This window comes from Siphateles boraxobius, unplaced genomic scaffold, assembly GCF_051911475.1.
Source record: "Siphateles boraxobius isolate OS27281-9 unplaced genomic scaffold, OSU_SipBor_1 65, whole genome shotgun sequence".
Taxonomy (NCBI): Eukaryota; Metazoa; Chordata; class Actinopteri; order Cypriniformes; family Leuciscidae; genus Siphateles; species Siphateles boraxobius.
In genome coordinates, this window is record NW_027509192.1 from 17,439,545 (window position 1) to 17,453,089 (window position 13,545).

General features: G+C 39.2%; 1 protein-coding gene across 1 annotated transcript in view; it reads right to left on the reverse strand.

Annotated features, from left to right (window-relative positions):
- Nucleotides 1-9,131, reverse strand: part of LOC143721132 (SITS-binding protein) — a 72,119-nt gene extending 62,988 nt beyond the window's left edge. Inside the window, exons 1-2 of the mRNA XM_077211343.1 lie at nucleotides 8,130-9,131; nucleotides 6,149-6,320 (exon numbers count right to left, since the gene is read on the reverse strand). Of these exons, the coding sequence (XP_077067458.1) occupies nucleotides 6,149-6,320; nucleotides 8,130-8,600 (643 nt within the window). The 5' untranslated portion in view covers nucleotides 8,601-9,131. The remainder of the gene's footprint in view (nucleotides 1-6,148; nucleotides 6,321-8,129) is intronic.
- Nucleotides 9,132-13,545: the final 4,414 nt, after the last annotated feature.

The following is a 13,545-nucleotide window of genomic DNA, read 5'->3' on the forward strand; positions in this document are numbered from 1 at the left end:
CAGTAAACTATAGTTTAGTAGTTTTATAATGTAGTAGTTTTATAATTGTACGTTTTATTTAAGTGAATATAACATCATACTTATAGTTTACTATTTAGATATTTTTTTGCACTTTGGGTATACTACTAAGTTGCTATTTATACAATAGGCTATACTTATATATACATTTAACTTTACTTTAATTCTTTCCATTTTACAAACATTTTATTCTAGCTTCATGCATCCTTTGTTATCAACACTTGAATGTACGTGTCATAAAAAAAGCAAATTTTTAAACAAAAAGCTGAGAAAAACGCATTTTTGTCAAGGACTACTTCCAGATGGGTTTCAGAACAATGATCTAAACACAGATGGAGAAGATCGAGTCCATCAACACCCCTAAAGTTTCACAGATGTTAACCTTCCCTGGGTCGACATTTCATTCAGTAACTTTTGTCTTATTTTAACTTACATGCTGTTTAATGTTTGATGATCACGTTATTTTACATTTGCGTAAGCAATCTTCTATCAATAGTTTCTGCTTCCTCTTCACCTGTGTTTTGATCTGGGGATGAGATGTGTAATAGCGACCCCGACTGTATAACAGTGAAAACATGGATAGCCGGAAAATTCGGTCAATGGTGGGATAAGAGTAAAGTAGATTTGAAGTAAATTCCTATGCACTCTACCAGCGGACTAGCCTACGCAAAAATTCATATACTCAGAGTTAGGAACATAATAAATCATATTAAATCAATATTTTGAAGTTTATATAAGTTTATATTTAACTACTACAAGCCAAGTATACTTAGACTACTTGATTATACTCAAGTATATCTCGATCAAAGATTAAGTACAAGTGTAGGCCAAATAAACTTTTCTGTCAAGTATACTTAACAGAAATTTTAAGTATATTTCTGAGAAGTACATAAAAAATAGACCTTCTTATTTTAATTTTAAAAGAAGTACTGTATAATAACAGCACACTTGAATACACATCTTTTTCTCAATGGTCAACAATGAATTGGCGTAAAAACACAAAGCTAACACACTTGGACACAGAGGGACAATCGTTACTTGGAGACTAGCCAAATCTAAATATGTCACTATCTCTTTAAGAGATGATTCAGTCATCATTTTGGACCGGACATAACTTGCCTGGACACATCAATGATGTCTCTCATCAACTAAGTGGACAAAGCTATTTGACAGACGTCGCATGACCGAATCCCCACATCACCAATCGGTTTAAAACCACTATCCGATTTCAAGGCCTAAATGTAAATATAAAGCGCTGAAAAGTTTACCTTTGGGTTTGCCCGGCTCGTTTTACAGACCTGCACAACAACATGCTTTTTGGCTGCAGAGCGGCAACTCAGGAAAAACAATTATGTCCATTATCAACACATTGCCGACCAATAGAAGGCGAGAGCCGTGACCACAGGCAGCTGCTGGGTCGCCTTACGAATCCAAGCCAACATGATTGTCATTGTTATGCCACTGGGCATTATATACCATGATATGTCAGTGGTTACTTGGCAACGCAAGACAGCTGCCTTGGCAGGAAGCTCAACATTTCTGTCTCAAAAGTGAGCCGATTACAGAGGGGTTTGAGAGGTCTCTCCGAAATCAAGGCCGTCCTCTAGCGAGGTGGAAAAGGGATTAAAATCATACGACTGTTTCGGCTGAACTGCTCACGCCGTTACATAACTCCTTGTGGGCCTGTGCAAACAATGATGTAGGAAATCATAAAAGGCCTTTGTTTATATCACATGATGAATATTATGTCCTTAGCTCATGGCATGCCCTTTCACTTTAATCTAATTCTGTTCAGCCGTCTGGGACGCAGATTACCACTTTCACCTTTCAGCTGCCAAAAGCTCACACGCAAAACTTGGAAGACACCGATGAGGGTGCAAACAATGCGCCTGCACGAAAAAAGCAGCGTGACTGTGTTGAGTAAGTCGGGTTATTAATTGCTGGATTGTGTGCGGGTGACGAGGTGCTGTGTGAGTGTGAGGGTGTCTCAGCTTTGAGTGGTAACCAAGTTTAGAGACCAGCTGCCCACCTAAACAAGCCTCTCATGGCACGTCTGCAGGTCCGAAGCACGAGGGGTCATCGCAACGCCCCTTCGTTGACATTATTAGCCATTTACTGAACATTTATCAAATCAGGTAAGAAATCCAAAAAGTGGTATTTTGCACCATGAATGTGAGTAAAGGTGGCAGCTGTTTACCACTAGTGTTGGGCAACATTATTACCAGTGTTGGAGTAGTGCATTAGAAGTAGTGCGAGTTACGTAATCAGATAACTTTTTTCCAAGTAACCAGTAAACTAAATATCTGAGTTACTTTTTCAAATAAGTACATTGTTTTCCCTCTTATTGACTGATAGCTCTAATGTCCCCATGTTGAGAGAAACGGGGAGCAATCGCACTTTACTATTAGTAATTAAAAAGGCAGGGGCTGAAGACCTGCGTATATGGCACTGAAAGGTCCTTTACCTTTGCAAAATAGAGCAAGCCCAGTCCTGGTGAGAAAAAGTACCACAAATGAAATGTAACGCATTAGTTTCCATAAGTAATGCAATAAATGGTTTTACCGGCAGTAAACTGCAAGCTCCGAGGTGGAACTGCTACGAAGTACAATTGGAATCCACTGTTTGTTTTTTGTTTTGTTTTATTTAGTTTAGCTACGTTTTGTTTTGTTGTTTTTACCAACAGTCATTTTGAAACAAATCTTGTTGAAAACTGTCACTAGCCGTGTTTCCATTACCCTTCAAATGCGCAAATTGAAATTCCGAATTGAAAATACACCCAATGGAAACACGTCAATTTCACAAAAACTCTCTTATATCGCAAGAGAGTTTTTACGCTCGCATGAGGTGGTTTTTCAGGCAGTTCGAAAAAGGAATATTTCGCAAAACTGCAATGGAAACAGTTTTTGCGCATTTACAGGACACCTGACGTGGATGACGTGGTATGTTTGGACAGAAGATGAAAAGAGACAAAAAACAAAAGAATTGCGGAAATACTGAATTCTAAAACACTAAGAAATGCCAAAATCAAGACCTTGAAGCAGATATGAGGGAGAAAAACCCAGAGACCTCATACACAGACACTCCCAAGTATAAGGGCCTTGCCTTGCCATTAAAGCTTGAATAACGTCTCCTTTGATTAAAATTAATGGCTAGTGCGGTGGCTGGGAAATATGTAAACCTACCAACCCGATGCCATGATTGTTGGAATGACTTATCGAGAGAGGAAAAAAAAACTTTTCAGTTGCATAACATCGGTTAATGGAAACGTGGTAATTTAGTTTTTTTTTAATTGACATTTAGAAATATCGCAAAAGTTTTGCGCAAATCTGTAATGGAAACGCGGCTACTGATAATAATGACACTTTATAGACCTACAATGACTATCATGCTCACACATACTACAACACTTATAGTGTATGTACACTAATAGTACAATGCTTGTGAATTTTAAATATACTCCAAATGCTCTACTACATCTGGCATGATATTTATGATTAAAAAAAAACTTGTTGGCACCTCTGCTATTTTAATGATATAGTAGGCTTTCCTGTAGCTCAAACAGTAGAGCGTTGGTGCTAGCAACACCAAGGTCATAGGTTCGATTCCCAGGGAAAGCAAGAGCTGACAAAATGTAAAATGTGTACCTTGAATGCAATGTAAGTCGCTTTGGATAAAAGCATCTGCCAAATGCGTAAATGTATAGTATAAGAGGTGACAGGACAAAAAGAGACAATTTGATCAGGAAATGAAGAGTTCTTTTTAAAAAAATTGGGCTATTTTTAAAAATGATTATTTGTAAAAGAACAAATACAGATTACTCATTTGGGGGTCTCATTTGACATCCATTTCAAACCTGAGCTACAGATGCATAATATATAGCTCAAGAATCATTTAATTCATTGTTTAAAGTTTATGGATTCAACATTGATGTTCTGTGTCAATTGCAAATATTTTATTTCATTTTTTTTATTCAACTCATGGTGCGTGGACAGCCATTTTACAGAAGACAGTCTGGGAACTCCTTCATCCTAAACTGATTGACGAAGTGTTGTAGTGATGGTTAGTGACAGGACGTCCTATCTTTACACAGGTAATCTGAAGGTCTTCCCGAGGAGCCATGGGGCTCTTCGTCACCTTCTTGACCTTACAGATTCTTAGAATACCACATTTAGCCACATGGTCAATTCTAGGAAGAGTCGTAATGGTTTCAAACTTCCTTCACATGTCAATAATGAGACATGAATCTGGGAAGCTTGAATTTTATAGCTTTTTCCAGCTCAAGGCTGTGACGCAGTGCTGTACTGGAGGTCGATCGCGGTTCTGGTTTCTGCTGTGGGGTTGAATCGTCTGTCCGGACGTTAAGTAAGGGATAATGTACATCAAACTGGTTATCTCAGAATAAACACTGACAGGGTGATCAGGACCCCGACTTGAAGCGGAGGCTATGATACTGGATGGCATAATTAAATAACTGTAAACAAAATATTGATTCAACTGAGTTTTAATATTTTATTAGCTCACCTAAAGCAAAACTTCCACGAAGAAAAAACGCTCTGAGCAAGCGTTTAGCGCTGCTGACTTCAGTAACCCGGATGAGCCTGTGTTATCTTTTTTCAGCGGTTGTTATCGTGGAATAACATACAGCTGGATGGCGCGATTGACCAATCAGAATCAAGTATTCCACAGAGCCGTGTAATAATTGAACATATCAGCAACCGATGAGTAATGATAGTGTTTTACTAGGGGTGTAACAATATATTGTGTCACAGTACTGTATATCGCAATACAAAAATGCAAAAATATGTATCGTGGATACTAGTGACAATATGTATTGTGTAGCCTATAGTTCATCCAAAAGAAAAATTACTGTGTGAGAAAAAATTTAAGTTTTCAGAGTTTCAGTGTCAGTACTACATTAAACTGCTATATTTAATGTCGAATATAATGTATAATAAATCAATGGGAGAATATTTGTGGGTCCTGATAATGCTAAATGTCTAATGTTACCAGTAAAAAGTGGCCTACATTATTTTAAATATATCTGGACAGTGTCAGAGTGCAAGCATATTCGTCTAAAATAATTCTGAGTTTTCATCTTCAGAATCATGAATATTTTTACTCGGGTGTCTCTATTGTCCTGTGCTTTGGGTTTCCAGCACCAAGTCCAAGCCTATTCATTTACACACCCAATGTAATAAATTTACCATTTTAATCAACGGAACATTTTTTGTTAACCTTTTACCATATGTATCGTAATAATGTTGTATCGTGAGTTCAGTATCTTGATATGTATCGAATTGTGACATGTGGGTATCGTTACACCCCTATGATTTATGTTTCACAATCCTTAATATACAAAACATGCTTAATTTCGAGACAGTCTGACAGATTCAATGAGTTCAGTGAAGGATTCATTAAACTGATTCAAACCCGTAACTTATGAGTAATTGTTCATAAGAGTCATTTCATCACGAACCGGAGTACACCATAACTTACACTATAAAAAATAATAATACATTTTGCTATGGAACTGCAGATTTAAAAACATTTTGCCAAAAAAGTATCTCAAGAATTATTAAATATACTGAATGAATATGAAAATATTTGTATGAATATTATAAATATTAATAATTATTAATAATATTTTATTTTTCTGAAAATTCACATTGTCATGACAGTATTTTAAATCTACAACACTGAAATGTAAACAGTTTGGAATAATGTTTGAATTCACTGCATCTGTCTGTACTGCATTCACGTCCTCCACCCAGCCTCCAATCAAAATAACAGCCAGACATAAACACAATGGTTATTTAAATCTGCCTATCAGATCGTTTGCTTAATTAACTCTCTATATAAACATCAGACATCTGCTGACAAATACCAATGGGTTCAGACTCAAATCCGAAGTCCTTTGTTTTGCAATCTTTCACCAAGCAGAAGTAACCATCCGTATTGTGTTATGCTCTCTATGTACAGTAGGTCCCCGCGATCTCAGGCCCGAGGGTGTTTTGACTTGTGTAGATAGTCACGAGTAAATACATGTTTGGTCTGGTCAACAATGTGTGAAAGTACAGGGTGGCCAAATTTGGCTGAGGAGGTTAATAACGCAGAGCTCCTCTTTGCTTACCTGTTGATCCCAGGAAGTAGCGCTCTAAAACTGATCCGAAGCCAGAAGGGTTGTCCCTAAGGTCGCTGACTGTGAAGGGCTGCATGGAAATGTTGGCATCGTTTATCGGCCAGTTGAGCGCATGGACACTGGCTCCTCCGTACCATGAAATATTCACCATGGAAAAACAGTCCTGAGAAAGAGAGAGGATAACTATCCTTAAAATGTGTCACGGTCCATCTTACCAAAGCTTGATAGTTTATTGCATGTGAAAGTACCAATACAGTTATTGATATGAGTTCCTTTATTTTGAATAAGGTCTTCATCCGTGAGCAAAATCTGTACATGCATATCTAGAAAAGAAGCTTTAGGCTCTAATAACACATAAAAACAGGTGCAGAACATCTAAAAGTCAAAGGATTGGACTGAACAATGTGTTCTCAGGCTTAAATCTTAAATAACACATGACAGAGCATTACTGAGGTATGAAATGTACAAAATGAAGCGATTAAACTGGAAAACTTCCGAACTGCTTTAGCTCCTTGCTGAACAAAGAAAGTCCTTGTCTAATCGGATATCTGTAAAATGTATGGAACATTGTACATTATCTTTTTGGCCGTTTCAGTATGGTGAACTTTAAACCCTGCTTTAAATATGTATTTGACAGGTTGGAAGGCAAAGTAAATATGTTTTTATTTTATTAAAAAGTGATGTCCAATCAATTAATCGCAATTAATCACATAACATAAAGGTTTGTGTTTATATAATGTGTATGTATGTTTATATGTGTATGTATATATGTATGTACACACACATGATTTGACAGCATTAATAACAACATAACTATATAACTATATATATAACTATATATATAACTATATATATATATATATATATATATATATATATATATATATATATATATATATATATATATATAAAATAAGAGAACCAATTGTAGCCTACACTTTAAAATCACACAGAAATCACATAAAAGCCCCTAATTAAATAATACATTTGTAAAAAAGTTAAATAAAGATAAATTCTGCAAGTAAACAGATATTCACACATTAGCTATTCTTATTCAACACTTTGAAACAAGAAACCACTTTAATAATTATTTGTATATTAAGGGGGTCACTTTATAGTCTGACCTATAAAGTAGGCTACTTTAGTATAAAGTACTTTTATACTAACATATAAAGTACTTTTGTACTATAAAGTACTTTTGACCTATAAGTATCTTTACTTTTATTATAAAGTAAAGACACTTTATAATCACTTTATAATTAATACTTGAAAGGAAGAAAAAGATGGCGGTCTTAAAAGTAGATGTTTTACATAAGCCTTAAATATGTGGAGGATAAGCAATTTGGAGAATGGATGGATTAGTCCTATATTTCAGTTAATATTAAATTTGGAACATTTTAGTATCCACAAAATTTAGATTTAGTCATGGCGCGTATTTTCATCGGGCGATAACTGATAGCGAACCTTCGTCGGACGTAACCATAACAACTATAGCGAACGTTATAGTCATATTATATATGACTATATATATATACACATATGTAATATGCAAATACATACACATTTGCATATTACAAATATTTCACAAAAATTTAGTGTTTTGTTTAACAGACTTTAAATTGACGTTTGGCTATGTTTGGTTCCCGTGCGAACAATTTCCTATCGAACTTTTTAAAAGCCAGACCCCCGAAAGTCACTGCACAAGCACAACTCTCACATGTTTACAATTTTACCTGTTTTTTAGTTTGGTAGTTCTTATATATTTTGAGTAAAAGTTCTTGATTTTAAGGTTATTAAAATCGTTTTATAGGTGTGGGGTAAACAAATACGACGGTTTTGTTTTTGAAAAAGAATGCAAAATTATGTTTGTGGGACTTAAAAAAGGGTTTTTAAAGACATCGGGCTATAAAAAAACTCTTGGTTCTGTAACATAACCTATATTTTCAAGAGTAAAGCTCTAATGATATTTTACCTTCAGATCCACATGGCATTGAATTGGAGTCCAGGTTACACTGTAGCACTCAGTATCCGAGTCCTCCTCTGATTCCAAAGATATCTTCACCTCTGCGACCGAATCCCAAGTGTAGCAGAATTCGGTTTTGTTAAGCCAGCACATGTTCCTCACGAACGGAACCTCAATATCAGTGTTCCCCACGTTCTCCACGTCTATCTCCGCAAAGGTCTTGTCTTCAGTCAGTGTCTGTATGACCAGAGTTTGCGTCCGTCTCTCCCAAATGAGCCCACTAAAGCTCCCCTTAAGGATCCAGTTCTTGTTGGGCTGATCCACAACTTGCCAATAAATGATCCCAATTGTCATGACAAAAAAGATAGCAACTCCCAAGCATGCAATAGCCCCTTTCCAGGTCTCGTTCATCTCTTTCAACCCCGTGTCCCATGTCACCTCTGGGATTGGACTTGGGTTCCTGTTGCGAGTGTGTGGCATGGTGATTTCAGAAAGAAGGACAAAATCTAATCGAAAGTGATGATAAAAAGTAACAATCTCGTTGCTAAATCATGCAGAATCGGCATCATGTCCCGGTCATTCACGGTAACGCGTTCGATTGTCTGTGAATGTGAATTTTTGAACTGGTTCTAATTGCGTTGTTGCGCGCACCGGCCGCCGGTCATCAACGGATCCAGGTCAAGTTCTCCAAACAGAATCATTCCAGAATGAATCAGAAATGTAATGCATGCTGCTTCTAGTGCAATAGCGCGTTTAAAGCATTGATCGCAGAAGAGTGAGTAGCCTTACCCGGGTTTGGCAGCAATGCCTACAAATAGCTGCTCAGCGTCTTATTTGCTTGGCCGGCACTTTTGCGCGCTGGTGTGACGTAACTCCATACTGCTTCCTCAGAAAGGTAAAAGAGAAAGTGATTAAGCGAGCTTTGCGATTACCGAGGCCCCTGATCAGGGGCCAGACAGAGCGCAGTGTGCTATGAATCACCCATTCTCACTCTGAGTGCACGCGCTTGGCATTTTGGAGACGCGCGTTCTGAGTGATTTACTTGCATATGCATATGCATAAGCACAAGAAACACGCATCAACCTTGCGCACAATGTTTCAGCAGGTGCGCCAAGTAGGCGATTCCTCCTACACTTTTGGTCTAATTCTCACCAGAAGAAAGCTGAAAATGTACATTATTGTTTAATGTTTTAATTTTACTCTCCTTATTACAGTACCGCTCCATCTGCATCATTACGCACCACATTTTTGCATTGCATCGAATGTGTATTGTACATTTGTGTTGAATTGCATATCATGTATGTAAAGATATGCGACTGACACATTAGCTGATAAGTATTCAACTGCCTTTATTACGCATTTCGTGACGTTACAGTTCCCTGCCTCTTTGGACCCTAAAAGTGTCTCACAGAATATCCTTACATCTCCCTTATTCAGAATCAGTAAACAAAAAACAGATTCACTGTGCATTCTTTGAGCATAAAAATAACTAAATAATTTGGTGCCAGAGGTTGCCAGTACTTAGCACACCGTAGGAGGACGGTGTTTACCACCGCCTCATTCAAGACAGACACAATTACTTTAGCCTAACCTGAACATGGAACATGACTCAACCATAAGGCTATACACTACCTGGTGAACTCATGACCAGATACTAAGGCTCAACACATTTTTTTTTTTTTTTTTTTACAATAAACTTGTTATACCTCAACTGTGTAATAATGAGCTTAAAGCCGTCTGCTATAAATCAAGTCTGTCAGGGGCTTTTCTAATGCGCTCTGACCGTCTCTCTGGAGCTGCCTCTGGCTCCGTCATGACAGGTGCATTCTCTAAAACCCCTGGCTGATTGTTTGTTGCTGTTCCATGCTGTGTACATTTGTCCCTGTACTCCTCTACTGAAGGAACTAAATTGCTGGCCTGTGTTTTAAGTAACTGCAACCTGTTTCGTCTGACCAGAGCCCCGGTGTCCGTCTGGACTGCATAGGACCTCGGCGCCACTTCATTCAGCACTGTTCCAGCGCGCTGCCAGTCCTGTCTTTCTGTGTTGAAAACTCTGACTTTGTCACCCGCCTGCAGAGGATGAACGCTTTTGCTGTGCAATCAAAGTATCTCTTTTGTTTTTCCTTTTGAGATACCCCCCCCCCCACACACACACACATACCTCCAAACCCACCACAATCTTTAGGGGGTTTGTTAAAACTCAATGGTCTCAGAGAAGGCAAGAGAAAAGCGGACTGTAGCTGTTTGACAGGTCTACTTTAGAAAAATAAGTGATTCATACATTTTTCATGTCACTTTTTGTAATATTTGCATTGTTTTATTTTTAGAATATGGATTCTTTTCTCATTCAATCTTGTTTTTTGAGGAGGCACTTCATTGCCTTCTTGGAGTGCTGATGAGGGGCAGGTGTGCATGATCAGGTCATCGGAAAAGGTGAAATTAAGGCTACGTTTACACATAGCCGGGTTTTTCGAGAAACAAATGTCACCCACCAACCCCCCACCCCCTCAGTTTTCACTAATAACATCGTGCACACAACCCGCATAAATACGCCGCGAGCGCCATCATAACTATGCCAAACCTATGGGCGGCAGTGTAAGGAGAAGGTTTAAGCCATGCAAGCCAATCAGAATCCTCAGAATCGACAAGAGAGAACCTAAAACCCCGTTTCTCCCAGTTGATACGGCAACACATAACCAGCGTTTTCAGAAATCTCCACTTTGGCCGGAGTTTTTATAAATAATCGTTTTCTCTGATAAAAACGGGGTTTTCGTGTAAATGAGAGGCCAAACCGCAGGGAAATATCTGCGTTTTCCCTTCGTGTAAACGGGGCCTTAGTCTGTTACAAAGAGTGCTACTGTATATCATTGATCATATATATATCTTGTATGTGCAAATATTTGATATTGTGTGAAATGTTTGTTGTGAGTATATAGCATATTTATTTGAAACACACCACCAAGTCATTTTCTTTGTAAATGTGACTTGTCCAATAAATGTGGATTCTAATTCTGATTTAAAAAAACAAGCCTAGTACATAATTTCAAATGCAACATAAAAAATCATCACAACTCACAGTTTTTTAATACAACCATTTAAAATTAGTTCAAATAACTATTTGAATAGCCTACACCAAAAATATGATTAATACATATGCATGTACAACAAAGTAAAGTATGGGTAGACCTATTCATTTTTAAATACCCTTATAACAATAGACAAGACTTTATAGTGGAAACTGTAAAGGATTCCCAGAAACAAATAGTGTTAGCTTCTGATTGGCTGAAGCAAACCACTCACAGGTACGCAGGCCTGAGATGTTCCCTTTTGAGGGAACTCCACGCTGCGTCTGACATTGATGCTATTGGGAACAAAATACCCACTGCGCCATACTGATGAACGCCTGTCCTAGTGTGAAGTCATTAAGAGCACAACTTGGGACTAAAACATCTGTGACCCTGGCATGTAGTCCAGATTCAATCTATAAAACCTTATAAAAGTGTGCAGGGAATACCAGCATCCCATACTTCTTGAAGTGAGACTTTTGCACAACAAAGCTTTAGAAGCTGCCATACTCCTGTTAGTGTGGGCTCTCAAAAGCAGATGTGAAGGAAAATCGGCAGAACCCGAAGCAAATCAGCAGCTGGTCAGTCTTACGCCACTGGGTAGTCTGGTGGACGTAAGTCTCAAGAGCCCTTACTGGGTAAAGCAGATTGAGCTTCTTTTGGTCCGCCTACACAAAAGGATGAAGATGACAGGCCTGCAAGAACATAGAATGCAATATCGTAGGTACTTTAGGCACATACCTAAAGTGTAAGATGGCTAGGGTGTAAGATGGCTTTTACCCTAATCTGAGCAAAATTTAGGGATGAGATGGCAACTGACAGAGCTTGCAAATCTCCTACCCTCTTAAGAAACATAAACCATTTTTAGTGTAAGGAATTTCTCAGATACTGACTCCAGGGCCTCAAAGGGTGCCAGGGACAACCCTTCTAGCACCACGGCCAAATCCCAGGCCGGAAATCTCGTGTTAACTGCAGGCCTCAAAGTGCCACATATGAAATTGGTTATTAAATGGTGCTCCCTGATTCAGGTACCCAGGGATGTAATCTGCTCTCTGAGACCACAAAAAGTGCTGGTTCGCCAGTCTGCAAAGAGGATGTGACCACAGACCCCCCTGATGATTTATGTACGAGACTACGAGAAGAAGATGATGACTACCAATGGATTGTCTGGACGGACAAGAACATGATAGCCTGAGATCTGTGAGGAAGTAAAGCTAGAAATACAGCCATCTTCTCCAGGCAGTTTATGTGCCAAGAGAGATGATGACCTCTCCTCAAATCTCGAGTTGAGCCGCCCTCGAGGATCTTGCCCCAGCAGTGGCTAACTAGCAGGGAGAGACCGAACCAAATCTGGTATAACCCCCCTTAGAGAGGGCACACATCTCAGTGACGCAAATATATTGGGCAGAAAATGAGATATGTGGTCGCTGGAGGCCGCTGCACCCTAAAACGCTGATGGTGGCGGGGTTAGCAGATCGATTTACGGAGAGTTCCGCGGAGGAGCGGGTGGACCCGAACTTGTGTGAAGTGGGATATACTAGATGAGAATGGCTTGCTCCAAGACCTCCAAACCTCGGTGTGGAAATCTGAGAAGAAGATCAGGCCTCAACGATTGAGCTTTGCTAGGCAAGTATACTCGTCCAGTTCACTCTTGTGACATGCTTCCTGCTTCTCGGCCCACCAGTCTAAGTTTAATTTAGCTATGGCCTGAGTGATAACCTCCACCAGCTCCTTGTAAGCAGGGGAAAGAGGTGGTGAATCCTCTAAATCCCCTGCCTCGATGATCACGATATCCATGATCGCAGGCTCTCGAGTGAAATCACTGGAACCTGCGGGTAAGAGCTGAGAAAGGGCTGATCCCATCTCACACCCCTCCGCAAGCTCCATTTGCGAAGGATCTGAACCACAGGGGGCACAAACCTGGTCGTTCTCATCGAGGAGGGCCAGACGGCAGGGCAGCGTTCTCAGTGGAAGGGTCACAGGGTAATGTTGCGCCAATCAGGACTGGGATTGTTGCACACATGCTTGAGACACAGTCATACTGAGGTGATCCCCATAGCGTCAATGTCAGATGCAACGTGGAGTTCCTTCAAAAGGGAACCAAAACGTATGGGAATTATGTATTTTCCAAAAAATGCTACACAAATCACAAAAATCTGTCTATCTACAGTATCTATCATCTGTCTGTATGTCTATCTATCCCTAGCTTTCCCAGAAAACTCGTAGAGAAAGAACTTCTGATAGTAAAGCACCGATGTGTCGAAGCGGCCAATAGCCTAAATGCCTTGAAGATTAGTTGCGACTGGCTCAGATTCTGTAAGTCAGCCCTTTTGCACCTCAGGATTCTGCTGGCAGGGCTC